At 36.1% G+C, this 25771-nt stretch overlaps 2 protein-coding genes and 1 pseudogene across 2 annotated transcripts in view; 1 reads left to right on the top strand and 2 right to left on the bottom strand.

The window, feature by feature from the left end:
• LOC109410943 (V-set and immunoglobulin domain-containing protein 1) overlaps window positions 1–25771 on the bottom strand; it is a 162377-nt gene that overhangs the window by 104058 nt on the left and 32548 nt on the right. The window lies entirely within an intron of this gene.
• LOC134292187 (cytochrome b-like) lies at window positions 16826–18561 on the bottom strand (annotated as a pseudogene).
• LOC134284215 (NADH-ubiquinone oxidoreductase chain 5-like) lies at window positions 20764–25021 on the top strand. Its single transcript, XM_062842840.1, is given in 3 exon segments — window positions 20764–20782; window positions 21138–22038; window positions 24530–25021. Coding segments are annotated over 2 exon segments (888 nt in total). The 3' UTR covers window positions 22007–22038; window positions 24530–25021.

The following is a 25771-nucleotide window of genomic DNA, read 5'->3' as shown; positions in this document are numbered from 1 at the left end:
GCCGGACAACAGCCAAGCAACAACACTAATGGGGTAGTCGACTGCTTCCGGTCGGCGTACCAACGCCATAGCTCCCAGGCAGTCAGCAGTGATGTGCTGAAGACCAACAAAAGCACTAGACCGAATAATAATAAATAAATAAATGAATTCCGATGATATTTCACGTTACATGGTCGTCTGGCTCACGCCATGCCGAAGAAGGGTGGGAGCTTGGTTTGGCTCCAGGCCACGGAAGGTGTGATGGAGACGTAGTAAAATATGTGCCATCATCACCACTTTCCGTACGGTTCATTTGGAGAGTGATTTTTTTTTTTTTGCATAGGAGAGAGTATGGAAGGTCGCGTGAAGTGATTGAGTTTTTATTGTATAATATGAAACTGGAGTATAGTACCATAGGGGTCTGCAGATACTCCTTCCTCCAAACCATTCCAGAAAATTCCCCTGAAACTTTCAATAAATTCAAAAGTCATCCATGAAACTTCATCGGAGAAACTCTCATACCAGTTGATCTCTTGAAGGACCGCGAAACAGAAACGGTCTACGACAGATAGATTACGTTGCCTCCATGATAGCCAAGTTATCACGATCTAGTTGATAGATTGCCCTTCTCTGACATTATCGACGCCAGGACCTGACGACTCTAATCACTAACTGATGATGATCAAGCTGCTGGAGCAACAGGATATCGACTTTTTATACGCATAGGATCTCGAGACAGCGTTGCCGAACTAGAGTGAGCGTGAAGTGGCACCTCTACACACAGTGTCGGAGTATAATTTAAAACGGCCATAAACGACGCCGTTAATGGTATCGTCCAGTATATCGTACAGAACTGACGTAACCGAAAAAGATGGATATGCTGCTTTCGTTTTTGTTTGTAGCGTTCCAAGTTCTGCGGGGTACCATACTGCAGCATTACTGCAGTGTTTTTCTCCCAAATTCCTCAGCTCTGCTCTTTGAACCATTCGTTCCGTTGTTCATTGCTTTTACATTATTTCAGCAGTCCTGTAGAAGGGCCACGTCGAGCTCATTCTCGTCAGCACCAGCGTGAACGTGAACAGATTTTTCTTTTTTCTCGCTTATTTTCCTTGATATACTCAAGAAAGAGCGGGATGAAGAAGAGGTCAAGTGCTCCATCACTTAGATCCCATAGAAAACCCTCTGAAGATTTCTTTAGAAATTTTTACTTGGGTTTTCCTGGGCTTCAGGAGATTTTTCATTGATTTTATATTTCGGGTTTAAAAATATGTTTTCAATGATTTCTTCAGAAATCCCACTAGGTATCTCAAGGAATTTTTGAAGAAAATCCTCAATGGATTGCTTAAGAAATTTCCCCCTCATTTTTTTTCAGAAATGACTCCAGGACTTTCTTCAAAGATCTAGAATTTTCTCCAGAATTTTTTCGAGGAAGTGGTATCTTCAGAAATTTCTTCCTGGCTTTTATTTTTGAAAGTTCTACAGAGATTACTTCAGATATTACTCCAGAGAGGCTTTCCTGGAAGCTTTTCGGAGTTTATTTTTTCGGAAATTATTCCAACTTTTCTCCAAGGATTCCAGTACTCTTTCATGGATTAATTCGCATATGTCATCTGGAGTTATTTCCAGTAATGCCATGGTAAAATCAGAGTTAGTTTATAAAAATTTTCAAATCTCAGTGTCGCCTGTATTGGTGAGTACCTATAGGAATGACTTCAATATGACGCCTAATGAGGAAATAATTTCGGAAAAACCTCTCCGTGAAAAAGCTCATGATTTTTTTGTGTAATTATTGCGGAAGGGCTATTCTTGCAGCTATTGCTATCACATTATCAAGAATTCCTCCAAGATTCTTCCATAAGAATTCATTCCTTCCCCTGTACTTCATTTTGGGGTTTTTTTCAAGTTTTTTTTCTCAATAAATTTTTCAAAAGATTCATCTGAAACCAAATCCACGAGTTGCTTAACAAATTAGCTCAAAAATTCCTCATGGGATTCCGTTAGCAATTATTTAGGATTTTTTTTGCAATAAAATTTTGGGCTTATATTCTCTCATGTGTTTCTTCAAATATTTCTATAGGAATTTCCTCCAGAAATATGATCAGAATTCTTTTAGAAATTTTCCAAAGCTTTCTAGAAATTTCTCTATTTAGAGATTATACCAGAGAACTATTCAAAAATTTCTCTAGGGGTTTCATTCAGAAATGCAGAACTTATTTCCATGAACTCTTTCGGGAATTAATGTTGGGATTTCTCCAGAGTTTCCTTCAGTTGTTATTCCAAATATTCAGAGACCTCAGGCATTTTTTTAGAATTTTCTTCAAATAATCCTTCGGAAGCTTCAGATATTACTCCAAAGTCTATTCCTTGGCATTTTTTCAAAGACGGTTCTCTTGTTCTTCCAGATATACCTTTAAAGATTCTTAAAAAAATGTTCTTTCAAAAAATCTAGGATGTTTTGTTTTGTGGGATTTCCTTCAGAGTTTTTTTGTGTAATTATTCATGAAGAAATTGTATAAAAACTATCAGAGATATATCCAAGAGTTCTTCTAAGGCATTGTATCCTTACATACATATTGCCCTTTTACTGGCATTTACCAGATTTGCTGGTATGTCTGAAACATACCGAAAAAAAAAATGTTGCTAATTGACAAATTGAGAGATGAAATTTGTAAAAAAAAACGCGTTTTTTTTGGGTTTCGAACCCACGACTCCGTATTCGCTATATCGGCGCTTTAACTAACTAAGCCATAGAACAAGTAACGTTTCGGAGGAATAGAAAGCCAAACTGATTCCGAAGCCACGCCGTGAACACTCGTTTTTCACAAATCCATATCTCTTTCGGCTTTGATGCCAATCCACAACACACTCGCGTTGGTGCCCGCTAGCTACAAGTGCGAGCGAATTGTATTTTCATGAAGTGGTGTGTGTGGAGAGGAGTAGAGTTGAGTGATTTTTGGAGTTTTTCCTGTATTCTCCTAAAGATTCCTTCAGAAATTAACCCCTGGGATCCGTCAAAAATATATTGACGGATTTATACTAGAATTCCACTAGTGAATTTGTCTGCAATTTCTGCTGGTTACTCTATGGATTTTTGCTGATTTTTTCCAGAAATATCCTAAGCAATTTTTCCTTGAAATTTATTAAGGAACTCCTGAAGAAGTTTTCCATGTTTTTTTTCTAGAAACTAGGGAGGTGTCTTAAAGAGTTTCCTAAGGTAGTTTTCCAGAAAAATTTGTCCAGGAATCGATCTATAAAATTTTCAAGGATGTCTTGAAGGAATCTCCTAAGTTGTAACAAGGTATCAGAAGGCCGGCTCCAGAGGCACTGGAGTTGTAACAAGGAGTTTTTTTTAGAAAAGATTCCTTCAGACAATCATCCAATTTTTTTTTTAGAATTTGCTCCGGAGATTCTTTCAAGAATTCATCTAGGCATTTTTTGTGCAATTTTTGGAAGAACTTGTAGAAAATCCCTGGAGGAATATCTGGAACAATTCCCACATGAATCTTTGAAGGAAAAAGAAGAAGAAAAACATGCAGGTATTTCAGCAGGAAACCCAGAAAGCATTTCTCATGAAGTTCTTCGAGGAACACTTTAAAGAATTGCCAAAAGAGTCTGTGTGGGATTTTTTTTAAAGATAATTTTCGATGAATTTCTGTATTAACTGAATTAACTGTTCAAGAAATCCCTGACGAAATCTCTTGAACTGTGAAGAAGTCTTTGAATATATTTTTTAAGCAATCCCTGATTGAATATCAGGATAAATCCGAGCGGGAATTTGTGAAAGAATCTGTAAAAGATTTTTTGAATTAACCTCAGAAGTAGTTTCTAAGGTATCTCGAGGGGAATATCTGAAATAAAACCCGGATTTTTTTGGAAAAATCCCAGCAGGATATTTTGAAAAACTTCCTAAAGGAAGGTTGGAGAAATTCCTAAGAAAGCCTTTTACGGGATTCCTAAAAAAATTAAGAGATTATCACCAAGAAAATTCCCGAAGAAATCCTGTGTCTGTGGAAGATTTTTAAAGAAATCTGTGGAGAAATTTCCGGAGGAATTCTGAACTTTGAATCTTATGAAGGCTGAAAACATTACTTATAGTATACCTGAAGCAATTTGTGGTCAAACTTCTGAAGAAATTCCTGTAGGGATACTTGAAAACTCCTAGATAAGCATTCGTTAAGATCCCCCTCAAAGAATCTGCGGAGAAGTTCTTGGAATTATCCTTAAAGTAAATGTGGGAGAAATCTCTGGGGAAATACTTGGAGGAATATCTGGAGCATAGGTTCTCAGGTGTGCGACCCCCTTTGGCCAGCAGGCGTACTTTTCGCGACCCCCCATAAAAATTTTCCTATTTGTTGTCTGTTACAGAAACATACTCAATTGTCCCTCGCGACCCCCTGGATGAAGGCCGGCCTGAAGGAATCTCTGTATGAACTCCTGCAAGAAGCTCTGGGAAAATTTCTGCAGTATTTTTGGGATGAATCCCTGTGGAAGTTCCTGGACACATTCTGGTGGGAATTTTCAATTAAATTCTTAGAGTAATACCTGAACAAATCTCCGGTGGACTTCCTGAAGAAATACCCGAACAAATTTCAGAATCACTGGTAAAAATGATTTAAGAATCTTTAAACAAATTTATGAACCCTGGAACCCCTGGAAAAATGTACGAAAGATTTCTTCAACAAATCCCTAAAAAATGTCTTATGTAATCCCTGGTGGAGTTTCAGGAGGATCTCTAGGAAATTCACATAAGAGAATTCTAGAATAAATTTCTGGAGAAATTCTCGAAGAAATTTCTGGAATATATCTTTTTTGAAAGCAATAAAAGCTTTCCTAATGGAATTCTTTGACAAACTTATGCAAATATTTCATATAGAATTTCCTGAGAAAATCTCCAGAGAAATTTCTTTTCTTCCGGAAGAATTTCTGAAGAAAACTTAGGAAGGAGGGTTTTCTAAAGAAATAAGTGGAGAAAGTTCGAATTTCCGACGCAATCGCTTAAAGCATTTCTGAAGAATTCCGAAGATTTCCTGAAAGAATTCTTGCACGGAATAAGGAAAGAATGTATAGAGGAATTTCAAAAGAATCCAATTGAAGCTTTTCTGGAGGAGTGCTTGGAGACATTTTTCAAGCATCCTCTAATGAAAATTCAAGCACAATTTCTGAAGAAATCCATGGTAGACCCAAGTAACCATTAGCACTATATTTCGCCTTTTTGGCCTTATACGGCTATTATACGGTCAATATAAAGCAGGACAGTTTTACTCTAGAATAACGATGCTGGCCACGTCCTTACAGTCAGGTTGGAAGAGGGAAGGAATTTTCATGCCATATTTGAATGTCAGCGTTTACCGCACTTCTCCACCAAAGGTTGCAGGAAGGAGTTCTTGTAAGTATTTTTTTGTTAATATGTATATTAACATGACGCTAATTCTACACTTTTTTTTTGTTAGTAGATTTATAATGACACTCAACTTCTCTCTAAGTCTCTCTAAGCAAAAAAAAAATACACTCAGACTACCGCAAAGCAAACAATAGATCATCGGATGGTCGCTCAACATTTACTACGAACGACGTTAAACATATATTTTCTCCCAAGTTTTTCCGTTTTTTTTATTAAAAATTTCTGAAGATATTTTTCTAAAAACTTTGCGTTTGATTCACCAGATATTCTACCAGGAATTTTTACAGAAAATCGTCCATAGTTCCAATAAAGATTGTTTTAGAAATTCTTCTAAATTTTCTCAAGAGATAAATACATAAATTCTAGGAGGATTCCCAAGAGCTTCTTTAGCTCTTTTTTAAGATTTCAATTTCTAAAATCTCTTCTGATGCTCCCTCAGGATAGTCCCTTGAATTCCTTCAGACATTCATCAAAGTTTTTTTTTCAAGAATTCCTCCAGAGGTACAACAGCTCAACTAGAGACCATTTCTTCGGAAATGGTTACAGAAGTTCCTGTGCGATTCCTTCTGAAATTTTCCTGGGATAAAATATCTCCAGAGAGTCTTTGAGGTGATGTATGTGTGTTTTTTTTTTTTTTTTCCTTCTAAACCATAGGGGGATAAATCTGCTCATCAGACACCCTAACAGGAAGGTTAGGGTAGTGTGGGGATGACGCCGTCTTCTACAGTGCCGGTAGAAGCCAGGACTACTCTTTCCTCGACCCACTAAAACACATTCCTATGGTCGCCAAACCCTACGTCTCTCCGGAACCACCAAGAAGGTATTGCTTCAGAGAGGGGCTAGTGCATATCGCACCCTCAAGGTTAGCTGCCGTAGCCTAGCAGCAACGAACATCGATGACTCGCTCTGGAGAGTCCATCACGATAGCATGCTGGCGCTTAGCCAGTTTCCCGAGTGGTCCTCGCCACTCCCTTTGTCCTCGGAAGGCGGGCAGGGTCAACCCCGCCCGCGCCCTACTGCTGAGCGGACATCAAGAACTGATGCCCACGTGCAACCCGATCTGACCTGCCCGCAAAGGAAGGGTATCACTACCCTTCAGGCCCTATCAGATGCACCCGTAGGTTGCAGACAGCAGGATCTCACCTACCCCGACCCTTGCCGGGGACCCCTTTCCAACCGCGGGCTCAGATCCAACCCAGTAGACCGACGCCACGACAGCACCGCTACCGGGACTTCCTCTCCGCGGCCACTTAATCGCTGTAAGGGTCGATCTCGACCGCAGGGCACCGGTATGACCTACGAAGCCGACTTCGAACCCCTGGACCACCTCTTGTACTGCATCTGGACTAGCCATTCTCCGAGTCCACGCGCCACCTCCTCTGTAGCTCCCAGACGATATGGGTGATAGCCGTTGAAACGGCATTCCAGCTAATCTCATCCCTACACATTCTCTGGACCAAGTTGTCCGGAGTTGTGTCCTCCCCGCATGTGGCAAGCATGCGGTCACGCATTGTGCGAAAACGCGGGCACACGAACAACACGTGTTCCGCCGTTTCCTCTAAACCATTGCACACTGGGCATTCGGGAGAATCCGCATGCCCGAAACGGTGTAGATACTGTCGGAAGCAACCATGACCTGTAAGGACCTGTGTCAGGTGGAATGAAACTTCCCCATGGCGCCTATTAATCCAACTATCTACCCTCGGTATCAACCTATGGGTCCACCTTCCTTTGGTGGAACTGTCCCACGCGCGCTGCCATTTGACCATAGAGGCCATCCTGACAGTCTTGCGTATGCCTCTTGTGCCGCGCATTTCGAAGCACTCCATATCCTCACTGATAAGAATGCTGATGGGCACCATACCAGTAATGACACAGAGAGCGTCGTGTGACACGGTACGGTACGCGCTTGCAACCCTCAGACACATAAGCCTGTAAGTACTTTCCAGCTTCCGTCGGTAGCATTCAGTACTTAGCGCGGTACCCCATGCCGGGCCGCCATACCTAAGTATGGACGTAGCAACACTAGCCAGAAGCTTGCGCTTACTGGCGTACACCGCTGAGCTATTGGACATCATCCGGGACAGTGCCGCAATAGCTGTGGAGGCTCTTTTACAGGCATAATCGACGTGGCTACCGAAGGTAAGCTTATCGTCGATCATCACGCCCAAGTGCTTGACAGAGCGCTTCGACAGGATAGTGCACTCTCCTACACTGATCTCCGTCTGCTGCGCCGACTGCATGTTGTTAACAACCGTCACCTCTGTCTTGTGGTGAGCCAGCTCCAGTTTTCTGGACCGCATCCACGCCTCCACAACCTTGATCGAGTGGTCGGTAGTCAACTTCACCTCCTCGATCGTTTCACCGTAGACTTCGAGCGTAATATCGTCGGCAAATCCGACAATCACCACTCCCACTGGGTACTCTAACCTCAACACCTCGTCGTACATGACATTCCATAACACCGGACCCAGGATGGAACCTTGCGGGACTCCTGAGGTTATGTGAAAGCACTTCCGACCCACCTCCGTGTCGTATACTAGTACGCGATTCTGGAAGTAGCTTCCGAGAATCTTGTACAAGTACTCCGGTATCCCCAGACGCAAGAGCGCATCAGCAATAGCAGCCCAACTGGCGCTATTAAATGCATTCCTTACATCCAGAGTCACTACCCCGCAAAAGCGAATTCCCCTCCTCTTAGGCTCGAGTGCTTTCTCGGCGGTTTTTGTAACCGACAAGATAGCGTCTACGGTGGACCTCCCCTTCCGGAAGCCATACTGGTTGCTCGAGAGACCATTTACGCCCTCAGTGAACTTCAACATTCTATTGAGGATGATCTTTTCGAGCACCTTCCCCGCCGTGTCAATCAAGCATATTGGTCTATATGCCGACGGGTCTCCGGGTGGTTTCCCCGCCTTTGGCAATAGTACCAGGCTCTGCCTCTTCCAAGCTTCTGGGAAAACTCCCTCGTCCTGGCATTTCTGCATAGCAGACCTGAACATCTCGGGAGCTTCTGCAATAGCTACTTTTAAGGCCAAGTTCGGAACTCCGTCCGGACCTGGGGCCTTACCTACGCTAAGGGACTTAGCTATCCCCGCAAGTTCCACATCGGTGACCATTTCCTCATCGCCAGCCCCAGTCCCCGGCTGTCCTACGAAAGGAGGCCAAGGACTAGGATCATGACGCGGAAAAAGTCCTCCAATGATCCCCTCCAACATCTCTGGAGATTGCTCTGTAGGAGCCATCACACCTCTCGTCTTGGCCATAACGATCCTGTAGGCATCACCCCACGGGTTCGTATTGGCACTCTGACAGAGACCCTCAAAGCAGGCCTTTTTGCTTGCTCTTATCTCGGTCTTGAGCGCGGCTTTTGCAGCGGCGAACACCACCCGCCGTTCGTTTCGCTCTTCCTCTGATCGTGCTCGCTGCATCCGCCGCCTAGCCCGTAGGCAGGCGCGGCGCAGGTCCGCAATCGCGTCGGTCCACCAGTAAGCCGGTGGCCTCCCATTTCTAGGGTGGACTCTCCTAGGCATGGTCGCATCACACGCACGTGAGAGCACCGCTACCAGCTCGTCGCCGTCTAAACCGAGTAAGTTTCGCTCACGGCGGAGCGCTTCCCTAAATACCTCTTCGTCGAAGTATGATGTCTTCCACCTACGAGGGCTTGGCCTTGGCCTAGCCGCCTCTTCTTCTATCCGCTGTCTGCTGTTGTTGTAGTCGATACTGTAGCGAACCGCCAGGTGGTCGCTGTGATGTATGTGTGTGTGTGTATGTGTGTGTGTGTGTGTGTGTGTGTGTGTGTGTATGTGTGTGTGTGTGTATGTGTGTGTGTGTGTGTATGTGTGTGTGTGTGTGTATGTGTGTGTACAAAAAACTCACATTACTTTTTGGCAGTAAACCTCAACCGATTTTATTGACCGACGGTTCATTCGACGCGGAATCTGGTCCCATTGTTTCCTATTGAAAATGGTTCAGATCGGTCCAGCCGTTCCGGAGTTATGGCCATTTAGGTGTTCCGGACCGGTACCCCAGGAAGAGGCCAGATATGAAAATGCTACAAACCCATCCATGCGGCACATCAAACTACGACATTTTCGATAACTTGATGAATGGTAAGCAGAAAAATAGTCTCAGACCATATCTGAACCGGTAGTGTCCCGGAACTGGTTCCGGGTGTCCCGCCGGAAGTGACCAAACATAAAAGTGAACTAAACCCATGCATGCGATATATCAAACCGCGGCTTTTTCGATAACGTGGTGAACAGTAAGCAGGGAAACATTCTCAGGCCATATCGGAACCGGTAGTGTTCCGGAACCGGTTGCAAATGTCCCGCCGGAAGTGGCCAAGTATTAAAGTTAACCAAACCCATGCATGCGACATATCAAATAGTGTCTTTTTTTATATCCTGATGAACAGTAAGCAGGATAATATTCTCAGACCATATCTGAACTGGTTGTGTCCCGGAACCGGTTCCGGGTGTCCCGTCGGAAGTGGCCAAATATAAAATTGAAATAAAACCATGCATGTGACATATCAAACCACAGCTTTTTCGAAAACCTGATGAACAGTAAGCAGGAAAGCATTCTCAGACCATATCGGAACCGGTTCCAGATGTTCCACCGGAGGTGGCATAGTATAAAAGTTAATTAAACCCATGCAAGGGACATATCAAATCGTGGCTTTTTCGATATCCTGATGCACAGTAAGCAGGAAAATATTTTCAGAACATATCTGAATCGGTTGTGATCCAGAACCGGTTCCGCGTGTCCCGCCGGAAATGGCCAAATATAAAAGGGAACCAAACCCATGCAAGCGACACATCAAATCGCGGATTTTAAGGCATCTTGATTTAACAAAAAAAAAGTTTCCGGCCATATTGTGGACAACCGGTATTGTTCCGCAACCGATTACGGTTGCCCCATCGGATGTGGTCAAATGTAAAGGAGAACCAAACCCATAAATTCGACACATTTAATGACTTTTTAGGTAAGCTGATGAACGGTTAACAAAAAAATCATAGACCATACTTTGGAAAACCAATAGTGTGCCGAAACCGGTTCCAGGTGCCCCGACGGAAGTGGTCAAATGTAGAAAAAAAAACCAAACGCAGACACGCAGCACACTAAATAACGGCTTCTTCGATAACGCGAAGAACGGTCAGCAAGAAAATAGTCTCAGGTCAGTAGTGTTCCGGAACCAGATTCGAGTGCCTCGCCGGAACTGGCGAAATGCACGAATGAACCAAACCCATACATGCATTACATCAATTTGCGACTTTTTAGGAGAACTGATTAATAATTTGCATGAAACTAGTCTAAGACCACATCAGGGACAATCGGTAAGTGGTAAAATGTGAACCGAAAGTTGTAAATGTGAAATTGAATCAAATCCATGCCTGTCGTACCATAAAACCACATTAATTCGACAATGATTGCTGTCAAATTACCTGTGTAAACTTTAAATTCGATAAACTAACTCTATTTTAGTTTTGTTTAGATTGTATGATTTGTTTTTGAACACAAATCTTACAGATATTGTGGTGGTACGAATTGATAGCTTGTATATTTTACGATTGTTGGCTTCCGAGGTTCACTGCGGTTGATCACCAAACGGATCAGGCGTCGGAATGCACCAAATTAGAACTTTCGGAAGTAGCAGCTGCACGAGGAGCCGCTGCGGGTGTAAGTTACATCACAATATCGTGTCATTCGTATTTACAGTGTATTACACTGAGACATTTGATCATTTTTTTTAATTCAACAATTCGAATGAGCGGGGTACAAGTTAAAAAGTGTCTTATTAAAGAGTGATGAATACGCGGGGTTTGACAGTACATCAATAGCAGCTTTTTTGATAACTTATTCTTCTTCTTCTTCTTTATAGCTCGACGTTCGCATTGGAACTTGGCCTGCCTCTCTTCACCTTAGTGTTCTTTAGAGCACTTCCACAGTTAATATTTGAAGGGTTGCCATTGCATGAATTTGTATATTGTGAGGCAAGTTCAATGATAGACTATGCTCAGGAAGTCGAGAAAATGTTCCCGACCGGAACGGGAATCAATCCCGTCGTTTCCGGATTGGCGATTCATAGCCTTAACCACTAGGGCAACTGGAGACCCTTTTTTGATAACACGATGATCGATTCGTAAGAACATAGCCTAAGACCATATTTTAGACAACCGGTAGTGTCCCGAAACTAGTTCTGGGTGTCCCACTGGAAGTGGTCAAATGTAAAAGTGATTTGTACCCATGCATAAGATAAATCAAATCGTGTTTTTTTAGGTAACCTGATGTATGTTAGCAATGATATTGCCTCAGACTATATTTGGGAAACCCGGTGGTGCTCCGGAACCTGTTCCGGAAAGTAACCAAATGTACCATGCGACACATCACATCACGGCTTTTTTAATAACCTGAGGAACGGTTAACTAGAAAATAGGCTCCTACCACATTAAAAACTACTGGTAGGGTTGCACAACCAGCGTTTGATGCTTCGCCGGAACTACGAAAGTAAATAAAATCAATGCAAGCGATAAATATGTGTAAGAGAACAAAATCTTGACATATTCAACCCACATACAAACAGACGTCTCACTATACTCACTACGTTCTTGTTTTTAACGGTCAATAAAATATAACCTAGAATGTGCAGAAAAAACTTTATCGAAGACCGCAAAGTGATCTGTGAATGTGTAAAAAGTTATATCTTAGCTTGTTAGTATCGTCTTGATATTGATCAGCTCCCAATGTTAGTGAAGGTACTCAAGCAGTTAACTGAGAAATCTGATATTATTCAGCTCTGCTTTTACGCTGAACACAACGTCGGAGTATGTGCCATCAATAAGTTTAAAGTCAATTCAGTGATGGTTTGATTAATGGATTTATCTGTAAATCATTCTACAAATCAACAACAAATTTATCCTGGAATCAACTTCCGATTAAACCATGAATCGACTGGAGGTCATCTGGACTGCTACATTGTAGTAGTAAGCTTTCAGCGAAAATCGGCCGCAACCGTACCGGGGATTCGACCGGGTAGCGTTCGCTGAAATCGGCAGCAAGTTTTCGCGTGAACACCAGGTTGATTTTAGATCCACGGAAAGCTTCTGGGGGCGAGGAGGCGAATTTCTGCAGAACTAACTAGGCACAGTTGTGGTTTCCTTCATTCAAACATAGTGTAAACATTTTCAATTACTGATAATTAAACAATTGAAGAGCAAACGAAGCGTGCACATTTGAGTGAAACACTGTGGTACGGCAAAACTTGGATGTAAATAGTACATAAATGAGACAATCAATTTTCTTTAGACTTTCGAAACTTGACCAAAATTTTTTATTTAGTTCATCATTTGGAAATCTTTTCGAATCTAGTTTCGGATAGTTTTCCATAAAGCAGAAAATGAAAACTCAAACCAGACACCGTCACCAATAAAACATTGTACAGTACAAACTAAATAAATGGTAATTCTAGACAACGGACAAACAAGCCATACAGCGGTGTTTTATGAGAATAAATATTTTTCGCACAAAGCTGCATCGTCTTTCAGCTAATGGAATTAGATGCCAAGTAATACTTATCGCTAGAATTTCGGCCGCAATAGTCACTGGCTCAGATCACGAAATAAGGAGGAAAAAATGTTGACCCTGAAGGTACAGCTTTCTTCTTCTTCATCATCATCTTCTTTTTATTCTTTTTGTCGTCTTCTTCTTAGCGAAACGTCCCATCTGAGAGAAATCCTGATTCTTAGCAAAAATATTAAAGTATTATATAAGATTTGATGAATTCCTCCAGGGAATTTATTGAAGACGTTCAATCAGGAACTCTTATTGCTATTAATGTATGAATTATTCCAAAGATTTTCCAAGATATGCTACTGTTATTTTTCTCAGGAATCAAGAGAAAAGGCTCTTATATATAGGGATTACTACAAAGATTTTCTCAAGTATTCCTTCAGAGATTCCCACAGGATTACCTTTCGACGCTTAGTGGGCGTCTTCCACCAAGCATCGAAACGTTGGGATAACAAAAAAACGTCGTTAATTTAATACAGACTGCGTAGCCGAAACACTAGAAATTAAACTTCACAGTCGTTCAATTACAATTTTTCTCGAGGAATTCTTGGGGAAATTTGTGAAAGAATTCCTGGGGAATTTCCAGGCCCATTTTCAAAAATAAATTTAGGGGAGATTTCGGAAGTATCTCTCTAGACGTTCTTGTGGGATTTTTTTGGGGAAATTCAGGAAATTTCTGGAAATTAATGGAGAAAACTCGAAAGAACTCTAGAGGAAATTTTTGAAAATATTTCCAAAGAAAATCCTGGGAAATTTCTGAGAAAATTCTTGGAAGAATTCCTGAGGAATCTCAGAAAGAAATTCTTTTGAAATTCCTAATAGAAATCACGAGGAAATTGCTGTAGGAATCTCTGAGGAAAACATGAAGGTATTTCTGGTGAAATTCCTGAGGAAATTATCGACAGAATTGTTGAAGAAATTCTGGGATGAGTTCATGAGTAAATTTCTGAAAGAATTCCAAGGGAAATTATCAGAGGCTCTGCTGAATTCTGAGAAATTTTCGACAGAATTCCCAAAATCAAATTGGAGGAGCTTCTGGATATATTTTTAAAAGAAATCCTGAAGAAATACCTGGAGAAATCTGTGGGGAATTCTTAAAGGCGTTTCTGGAAAAAATCATTGAGGAGTTTCTGGAAAATTTCCTGAAAGAATATCTTAAAAACTTCCGGAAAAAAGTTGGAGAAAATAAGAAAGAATTCCATTTCAAACGACTAATGTAAATTGTGGCTAAATTTCTAGGAAAATTTCTTAAGAAATTTCTGGGGATATTTTGAAAGATTTTTTAATAAATTAAAAAAAAATCTTGGAACGTTTTCTAACGATTATCTTGGGGAAATAGCTATAGAAATCTTTGAGAAATACTTGATAGCTTTCTGGGAAAAATTCTGATTGTTTTTTTTTTTACAAAACTCCTTTGGGAGTTCTTGGAGAAGCTGCTTGGTAAATGACTGGACAAACCTTTGAAAATAACTCTTCAGAACTTTTTTGGAATGGAGAATTTATGATTTAAAATTCACAAGAGGCAATGAACAATTGCCGAAAAGAATGCTTGGAAAATCTCCATGAGTAATCTTTGAACAAATCCTTACAATGGTCTTGGAGAAAATTCTTGAGAAATTTTGAATAAATTCCTGAATGGTGGATTAATTGGAAAACTCCCTGAAATTCCCTATGGGATTCCTCCTGGAATTGCTTCCTGGATTTCTCCAGTTATTCCTGGATGATGGAGAAACCCCCGGGGAAATCCTGGAAGACTCCGTGAAAAAAAAAGTCTAACCGAAGTTCAACTGGATCAATTCCCGAAGGATGTCTGGACGAAAAACCGGAAGAGTTTCAGAATTAATTTCGCGGAAGAGGTTATGGAGAAATTGCTTGATGAATACCAAGAGGGATGCATGAATGAATGCTCTCTAAAATTTATCTAAGATTTTATGGAAAAATATCTGGGAGAATTTCTGAAAGTGTTTCTGGACGAATTTCCGGAAGAAATTTATGGAAGAATTTCTAAACGAATTGCTGGATGAATTTATGGTACAATTTCTGAAAGAATTGCTGGATTTTTTTTGGCAGGAATATCTGGATAAGTTACAGGAAGATATTTTCAAGGAGTTCTAGGATAAATTTATGCTTTAATTCCTGGAGGAATTTCTGGAGGAGTTCCTGCAGGATTCCTGGAAGAACTGCGTAAGGAGTTCTCCGAGAAATACCCGAATAATTGCCCAGAAGAACTTCTGTTCGAATATTTGGAATAGCAATATCTTGAGGGATTCGCGGAGTAATTTCTAGACGAATAACTGGAAGAGTTTCTGGTGGAATTGCTGGATAAATTCCCGAATGTATTTCTTTTGGAATTACAGAAGAAACTCATGGAGGAATTCTCGGAGGAACTTTGGATTTGAAAGTCTCTAAAATAAAGCGAATTGAATTGAATTGAACTTCGGATTCCCGGAATAAACTCTGGAGAAATTCCTGGAGGAATTCACGGAGGAATTCCTACTGGAGAAATAAGAATCCCTATCTTTTTTAGGAATGTGCCCAAAGATGCTTTCCGAGATTCTGTAGGCAATTTTTCAGATCCCTTTGGGAATAACAAGAATTACTCCAATTATTTGAGAGACTCGCTCAGATATCATTTAAGAGATAATTACGAAAATTCTTGCAGAGAATCTTTAATGATTTACTACAAAGATAGATTCCTGCCAAGATTGTTAATGATTTGTTGAAAGCGAACTCAAGAAGTTTTGCAAAAGCTTTTCCTAGTAATTGTTCTAGAGTTCTTATTGAAACTCATGCAGAGATACCTTCTTTTTCTCGAGCTCTTCACAAAAGTTCTTGCAGATATTGCTCCATAAGTTCCTCCAGAATGTTTTTGGGAATTAATCCAGAGATTCCTACGAGAATTCTTCAGAGATATCTTTGTAGATTCGCCTCCAGGTATTTGCCCAGTGATTCTCCAGGGGTTCCCCTGTAACTACGTTACAAACCGACACTTCACAACGCATATTGTATGAGTTGTATCGATCACTCGATTAGAACCAGCACGCTTAAGAAGTTCCATATATGCTGTTAATTAGCAGAAAAGTTGCGGGTGGCTATATAGTTGTATGTAAAGTTTATGTTAAGTTGGTCCTTCCCAATGTTGACCGATTTTCGCTAAATATTTAATGGTTCTTTCTTGTAATCACTTTTACAAATTTGCCAGACATTTTTTTTCAAGTTTCATGGAAGTATCAGAAGGTCTTCGGAGGGGTTTCCGGGGTATTCAGGATGGAAGCCTACCTACTAGTACCAGGAGGTTTTCGGAGGGTTTTAAAGGCGATTTAAGACGTTCCAGATGGTTTCAAGAAAGTTTTAAGGCATTTCAAGAAGTTTTGGGTAATTTTCGAAGTTTTCAGGTTCAGGGGAGTTTAAGGACGTTTATACGTGTTTCAAGACGACTTTGGGTGGTTATGGGATTTAAAGGGCTTTTAGGGGAGTTCCAATGAATATTTCAGCGATTCGGGGGATTCAGGTGGATTTGGATGCAATTTCCTGGGCATTCAGTAAGCCTTCAAAGATGTTTCATGAATGTTCCAGCGGGATTTCAAGACCATTCTAGACGTTTCTGCTGGTTTCAAGAGAATTTGTAGCGCTTCTTAAATTCACTGAACTACCCTTGAACTCCCATAGAACACCTTGGAGGCTTCCGAAATCCTTTGGAACGCTGTACTCTCCCTCTCGGAGGGCTAAACCGACGAAGACTCTACTGCTGCGCTATTGGGAGAGAACCAAGCTTAATGTCTTTATTATTTTAATGAATAATTTTTAGTATTAAATAAATTAATAGAAGGATTTACTTCTTTCTTATGTTTTCAAGACATATGCTATAAAAGCTTATTAATTTAATTTAATAATTTATCTCAATATTTAGATAAAATTGGATTAATAATAAAATAAGAAAAGTATAAAATTGTTAAAATTTGTCCTGTTAATACATAAGGATCTTCTACAGGTCGAGCTCCAATTCATGTTAAAAGAGAGGCAATAATTACTATATTTCAAAATAAAATTTGATTTAATGGATAAAATTGGAATCCTCAGAATTTACTAATATGAGTAAATGGAAAGATTATTAAAATTGCAATTGATAAAACTAATGCAATTACTCCTCCTAATTTATTAGGAATTGATCGTAAAATTGCATATGCAAATAAAAAATATCATTCAGGTTGAATATGAACAGGAGTAACTAAGGGATTAGCAGGAATGAAGTTTTCTGGGTCTATTAATAAATAATTAAATTTTCAAATAAATCCTATTAAAATTCATATAAAAATAATAAATCCAATAATATCTTTATAAATAAAATAAGGATGAAAAGGAATTTTATCAACATTAGAATTTAATCCTAATGGATTATTAGACCCAGTTTGATGTAAAAATAATAAATGAATTATAGTTAATGCTAATACAATAAAAGGTAAAATAAAATGAAAAGTAAAAAATCGAGTTAAAGTTGCATTATCCACAGCAAATCCTCCTCAAATTCATTGTACTAAATATGTTCCTAAATATGGAATAGCTGATAAAAGATTAGTAATTACAGTAGCACCTCAAAAAGATATTTGACCTCAAGGTAAAACATATCCTAAAAATCCTGTTGCTATTACTATAAATAAGATAATTACCCCAATTATTCATGTTGGAATAAATAAATAAGAGTTGTAATAAATTCCTCGACCTACATGAATAAATAAACAAGCAAAAAAAAAGAAGCTCCATTAGCATGGCAAATTCGTAAAAATCAACCATTATTTACATCTCGATAAATATGATTTACTCTATTAAAAGCAGTTTCGATATCTGCTGTATAATGTATTGCTAAAAATAATCCGGTTAAAATTTGAATAATTAAACATAATCCCAATAATGATCCAAAATTTCATCAGGCTGAAATATTAGAAGGAGCAGGTAAATCCACTAAAGCGTTGTTAGCTATTTTTAATAAAGGGTGAGTTTTTCGTAATGATTTAGTCATTAATTTATTGGTCGTAATGGACCATAATTTTTTTTTGTAATTTTTACTGTTACTAATAAAGTTAAAAATAAATAATTAATCAATAATAAAGTAATTAAATTAGTTGGAAAATTATATATTTTATTTAATGAAATGGTGTCTTCTATTAAAAAATTATTTATTAAAGATAATTTAATTATTTCATTATTATTAATGAAAGGTTCAATGATTAATTTATCAAAAAATAAATAAAATATTAAGAATAATATAATTATGAAAATGCTAATAAATGTTAATTTTATTGATAAAGAAAACATTTCATTAGATGAAAGGGATGTTACATAAATAAATAAAACTAATATTCCTCCTATAAAAATTAAAAATAGCACATATGAAAATCAAAAAGTTTTTATAAGTATTCCTGTTAATAAAGAAGTTAAAAATGTTTGAATTAATAATATTAGACCTATAGCAAGAGGATGTTTTATTTGTATAAAAATAAAACTAATAATAAAACTGATTAATATAATTAATATTATAATATCAAGAAATAGTTTATAATAAAATATTAACTTTGGGAGTTAATGAAGAGGAAGAATCTTTTTTCTTGAAGTTTTAAAAAAATAATTTTTATTTTTAGTTTACAAGACTAATGTTTTTTTTAAACTATTAAAACTAATGATAAATTTATATATATATATTGTTTAATAATTATTATATTTATTTTTGGGTGTATTGTTTTTATTTCTAGACGAAAACATCTTCTTTGTACATTATTAAGATTAGAATTTATAGTATTAATATTATTTATATTATTATTTTTATATTTAAATTTTATAAATTATGAGAGTTATTTTAGTATATTCTTTTTAACTTTTTGTGTATGTGAGGGGGTATTAGGGTTGTCTATTTTAGTATCAATAATTCGAACTCATGGTAATGATTATTTTCAAAGTTTTTCTATTTTACAATGTTAAAATTTATTTTTATACTTATGTTTATATTTTTTTTACTTTTAAAAAAAAATATTTATTGAATGGTTCAAAATTTAATTTGTTTAGCAACAAGTTTATTTATAATTAAAATTAGATCATTATATTATTTTTGTAATATTTCTTATTATTTTGGTTTAGATATAATTTCTTACGGTTTAATTTTATTAAGATTTTGAATTTGTGGTTTAATTTTAATAGCTAGAGAAGGAGTAATTCGTTATAATAATTATATTAATTTATTTTTATTTATAATTATTTTTTTATTATTAATATTAATTTTTACTTTTAGTTCTATGAGTATATTTATGTTTTATTTATTTTTTGAAAGAAGTTTAATTCCTACATTATTTTTAATTTTAGGATGAGGTTATCAACCAGAGCGATTACAAGCAGGTGTTTATTTATTATTTTATACATTATTAGCTTTATTACCTTTATTAATTGGAATTTTTTATATTAAAAATGATACTTATACAATAAATTTTATTATATTAAGTTATAAAAATTTATATAATTTAGATTTTTTATATTTGTGTATAGTGGTTGCTTTTTTAGTAAAAATACCAATATTTTTAGTTCATTTATGATTACCTAAAGCTCATGTTGAAGCACCTGTTTCAGGTTCTATAATTTTAGCTGGAGTTTTATTAAAATTGGGGGGATATGGTTTATTACGGGTATTTTCAATTATACAAATTTTGGGGACAAAATTTAATTTTATTTGAGTTAGAATTAGATTAGTTGGAGGAGTTTTAGTAAGTTTAATTTGTTTATGACAAATAGATTTAAAATCTTTAATTGCTTATTCTTCTGTAGCTCATATAGGAATTGTATTAAGAGGATTAATAACAATAACTTATTGAGGATTAAATGGTTCTTATACTTTAATAATTGCTCATGGATTATGTTCTTCAGGGTTATTTTGTTTAGCTAATATTGCCTATGAACGAATGAGTAGACGAAGTTTATTAATTAATAAAGGGATATTAAATTTTATACCAAGTTTATCATTATGATGATTTTTTTTTTTTTTTTTATTCTTTATTCACTTAACCTAATTCACAGCTCTATTGTCCACTTGGGCACTACGTGAGCAATTTCCATTGACAGCTGCACTTACATTTTGTACAGCGCCTAGATCCTATTTTACTTTATCGAACTGGTTGCCTTTCTGCTGCTTTCACTTTTTCTACTTTATACCTAGTAGAATGATGAGCACAAGGATGATGATGGATGGCCGTTGTTCCTTTCCAGTCCGATTGGGGGTCCATTATGAGTAGCAGTTCGCCGATGTCCAGGTATCCGGGTTCGTTTGAGCCATGGGGCTCAGAAGAGGGTCAGTTTCAGTTGCTCTCGTAGGAAAAGCAACTGACGAAAAATTGCAAGTGCCGGGGCTGGGAATCAAACCCATGACCATCCGCATATGAAGCGAACGTGTGACCAACTACGCCACGGGCCCCGGCTATGATGATTTTTATTATGTTCTGGAAATATAGCTGCTCCTCCGACTTTAAATTTATTAGGAGAAATTTCTTTATTAAATTGAATTATTAGTTGATCTTGATTAACAATAATTAGTCTATCTTTATTATCTTTTTTTAGAGCAGCTTATACATTATTTTTATTTGCATATAGACAACATGGGAAAATTTATTCAGGAAGATACTTTTTTTCTTCAGGAAGAAGTCGAGAATTTTTATTATTAATATTACATTGATTACCATTAAATTTATTAATTATAAAAAGATGTCTTTGTATATTATGAATTTAATAATTTAAATAGTTTTAAAAAAATATTGATTTGTGGTGTCAATGATATGATGTTATTCATTTTAGATCGTGAATTATCTAGTTAATTATTGTAAAAATAGATTTTATATTTTAATTTCTATTAGACTTATTTTATTTATTTTGAGATTAAAATTTATGTTAATAGATTTAGTATATTTTATTGAATGAGAAGTTGTTTCTTTACATTCAATATCTATTGTAATAACTTTTTTATTTGATTGAATAAGATTAATATTTATATCTTTTGTTTTATTAATTTCTTCTTTAGTAATTTTTTATAGTAATCAATATATAGCTGAAGATTTTAATATTAATCGATTTATTTTATTAATATTAATATTTGTAATATCAATAATAATATTAATTATTAGTCCTAATTTAATTAGAATTTTATTAGGTTGAGATGGATTAGGATTAGTTTCTTACTGTTTAGTTATTTATTTTCAAAATATTAAGTCTTATAATGCAGGTATGTTGACTGCTCTTTCTAATCGAATTGGTGATGTGGCTTTATTGTTAGCTATTGCTTGGATATTAAATTATGGAAGTTGAAATTATATTTTTTATTTAGATATAATAGAAAATAATTTTGAAATAATAATTATTGGGGGGTTAGTTATATTAGCTGCTATAACTAAAAGAGCCCAAATTCCTTTTTCTTCTTGATTGCCTGCAGCTATAGCTGCTCCTACTCCTGTTTCTGCTTTAGTTCATTCTTCTACTTTAGTAACTGCGGGAGTTTATTTATTAATTCGATTTAATATTTTATTAGAAAATTCAACATTAGGTCAATTTTTATTATTAATATCTGGAATAACTATATTTATAGCAGGATTAGGGGCTAATTTTGAATTTGATTAAAAAAAGATTATTGCTTTATCTACATTAAGTCAATTAGGTTTAATAATAAGAATTTTATCAATAGGATTTTATAAGTTAGCTTTTTTTCATTTATTAACACATGCTTTATTTAAGGCATTATTATTTATATGTGCTGGGGTAATTATTCACAATACAAAAAATGCCCAAGATATTCGTTTTATAGGAAATTTAAGAATAAGAATACCTTTAACTTGTAGATGTTTTAATGTTGCAAATTTAGCTTTATGTGGTATACCTTTTTTAGCGGGATTTTATTCTAAGGATTTAATTTTAGAAACAGTAATGTTATCTTATATAAATTTTTTTTCTTTTTTTCTTTTTTTTTTCTACTGGGTTAACAGTATGTTATTCTTTTCGATTAGTTTATTATTCAATAACTGGGGATTTTAATATAACTTCTTTAAATATATTAAATGATAAAGGTTGGGGGATCTATGACATTTCGTCGAAAGACATTTGGTCGAATGACGTTTGGTCGAATGACATTTGGCCGAAAGTACATTTGGTCGAACGGACATTTGGTCGAATGGACATTTGGTCGAAACCCATATTAGGGAGTAGGAAACATATGACATTTAGTCGAACGGACAATTCGTCGAATGGACATCTGGTCGAACTGATGAAAAGACACTAGATCAGTCGATGACAAAAACCGCTAGATAAGAGTTACGTGCTTAGCAGGTAGTGCAGTCCGCGTACTGTTGTCTTTCCGACTTCAGCTTGAGGAGCTGCGTTTCGAATACTCAATAGGGAGGTGCATAGCCAAGGTAGTAACCCCTTGAGCGCCATGTAGGCAGAGCAGCCCCGGTAAGGAAGCCTGCTTAAAACCTTCAACTACCAGAAAAAGCAAAACAAGATAAAACAGATTGATTTAACAGCAACAGAATGTTCAAACACACACCTAGCCTAGCGATACCCGAGTGATGATACTTGCTTGCAGATTGATACTACCATAAGAGGATAACATGAAAATAGTGACGCATTTAAACGTGTTCAAGTTTAAACTCGGCACGCTGCGATCAGAAATATTTGAAAATTCTACAGATGGAACGCCAGCGAGCTCTACATAACCATATTCACACAATGCCCGCATGATACCCTGGTATCCTCAAAACAGAAATGGTAATATATCCGCCATTTATTCAAATATTTGAATAATTTTGAGATTCGATTCAGAAACTTATCTTTCATTGGGAGCATTTCCGAGTGAACCGGATTGATTACCGTGGTTTTGGGCCTGTCCATAAACTACGTAGACTCTTAGGGGGGACGGGGGGGTCTGGCCAAAGTCTACGCTCCATACAAATTTCGAAAATTTTGTATGAACAAAAGTCTACGAGGGGGAAGGGGGGGTCTGAGATGGCCGAAAAAAAGTCTACGTAGTTTATGGACAGCGCCTTTCGGAAAATCCAGATTTTCAGGAACATGTTCGGCATGTCAGCTATAATAACCATCAAAGATCATAAACCAAAAGTCTTGTCCAATCAGTCTTGTCATCAGTCTATTAGCTGGCTGTTCCAGAAAAAAAAAATCTCAAAAAGTCATGGCAATCAATAACACTTTCTTACTCCTCAACCTCACAATGTATATTCATATTTACGGATTTTCTGAAACTCCGTGTGACCGGACCAGTTTATTCGCATAACGTATCGATAAAGTAAGCACATATGAGTTCGGAGCTGAATCGGTATCTGAACGGGCGTTCTTGAGCAGTTTAAATGACTATTGCGTTTCAATCAAAACACTGAAAGCATTTATATTATTTTCGACTCGTGCTCAGTTCAAGTGAATTGAATTACTAAATTAAAGAACAGCCTATGTTTAAAAGAAGGAAAAATATCAGATGAAAAATCTGCAGCTTCAACATGTGAACATGGTGGAAACGTGAAAAAACCACTGATAAAAAAATAAGCAGGTGGTACATGAAAATGCAATGAAATTAGTAAACATGAAAGACGAGCCATGTTTGAAAGAAGGAAAAATATCTAAAAAAAAGGCATCAGCTAATGAAGAACAGCTACATAAGCTAAGCAAAAATTTCTTCTGAAACATTCAGCAGTTGGTACAGGAAAACGATGTTGGTGTCAATATGACAAGCACTCTGAACGTGCATTACGCCATCGTGGTGCGAAAAACCTAACATCCTAGGAGGGTTAATAAACTTGAAAGAATAGCCTATGTTTCAAAGAAGGAAAAATACATGAGAAAAAAAAGACAGCAGCTATAATATTCAAACATAATACAAATACGAAACTTGAAAGAATAGCCTATGTTCAAAAGAAGGAAAAATCATCGATAAAAAAATCACAACCATAATGTCCACTGTCAGCATAAATAACAAACTTAAAAGAACAGCATATGTTGAAAAGAAGGAGAAACCTTTGATGGAAAAGCCAGTATGTGCTACACAAAAACGCAATGAAATGATGAAACTTGAAAGAAGAGCCAAGATTAAAAATAAGGAGAAATCTTCGATGGAAAATCAACATTTCATCAATGCCAACGACAACTACATTGCGGAACAAGTTATCATAATAATAAACACCCTTGAATGAAATATTTGCTTTTTCATGTTTGGTATTATTTAACACGATGAAATTGCTATACGACTTAACGTTCATTCGACCAAACACACTTTCAACCAAATAAGCTCAGTAACAAATGAGTTCAGATACCGAAATCTATAATATATTTTGCACTTAAATCTCTTTTCATCGGTTAGTGCCTTTCGACCAGATGTCCATTCGACTAAATGTCATATGCTGCGTCTTTTTTTTTTTTTTTTAAAAAAAGGGTTTCGACCAAATGTCCATTCGACCAAATGTCCTTTCGACCAAACGTACTTTCGACCAAATGTCATTCGACCAAACGTCATTCGACCAAATGTCATTCGACCAAATGTCCTAAAGCCAGGTTGGGTGATATCTTTTAGAATTTTTTTTTTGATATTTATAGCTATTATTGGTGGAAGAATATTAAATTGGTTAATATTTTTTAATCCCAATATAATTTGTTTACCTTTTTATATGAAAATATTAACGTTAATAGTATGTTTTATAGGGGGATTAAGAGGATATTTAATTAGAAATATTAATTTATTTTTTTTAATAAGTCAATAAAATATTATAAATTTAGTTATTTTTCTGGTAGAATATGATTTATACCTCTAATTTCTACTATTGGGGTAATTAAATGACCATTAATTTTAGGAATATATTCATTTAAGAGATTTGATCAAGGATGAAGAGAATATTTTGGGGGTCAAATATTGTATAATCAATTAAAAAATTATTCATTATATGTGCAAGAGTTTCAAAATAATAATTTAAAAATTTATTTATTAAGATATATATTATTAGTAATTATTTTAGTAGTAATAATAATATTTTTAAATTAATTAATAAATTTTAATAGCTTATAATTAGAGCATAACATTGAAGATGTTGGGGAAATTATTTTAATTTTTAAATATTTATAAAAAATAAATTTTTATTTTTACAGTGAAAATGTAATGTTTTATTTAAACTATATAAATATTAATATTTAGGTGAAGAAATATGTTGATCAAGGAAAAGCTGCTAACTTTTTTCTTTAATGGTTTAATTCCATTTATATTTCTTAATTGGAATAATAATTATTCAATTATATCATTAACAGTGATATACCTCTTTTTGGTTTCAATTAATTAAGGTAAATTGAATTAAATTCAATACTTTTTAAATGCAAATTAAATGTTATAATTAACTATTACCCTAAAATATGGGTGAATTTCACCTAAGATTAGGTCGAAACTAATTGCAATAAATCGCTTCATATTTAATTATTTCATTCTAATGCTCCTTGATTTCATTCATGATATAACCCAATTAATAAAATAAAAATAAAAAATAGACTAGTAATTGATCAATTAATTAAATTTGATGATTTAATAATTAAAATTATTGGTAAAATTAAAGCAATTTCTACATCAAAAATTAAAAAAATAATAGCAATTAAAAAAAATCGTAATGAAAAAGGTAAACGAGAGTAATTTATCGGATCAAATCCACATTCAAAGGGGGAAGATTTTTCTCGATCTATAATAGTTTTTTTTGATAGAATTGTTGCGAGTATTATTACAATAATAGTAATAATAAAAATAATTATTCTTATAAA

This window comes from Aedes albopictus, chromosome 3 (genome assembly GCF_035046485.1).
Source record: "Aedes albopictus strain Foshan chromosome 3, AalbF5, whole genome shotgun sequence".
Lineage (NCBI taxonomy): Eukaryota > Metazoa > Arthropoda > Insecta > Diptera > Culicidae > Aedes > Aedes albopictus.
Note: the sequence above shows the minus strand (reverse complement) of the source record. Positions and strands in the feature narration are given on the sequence as shown.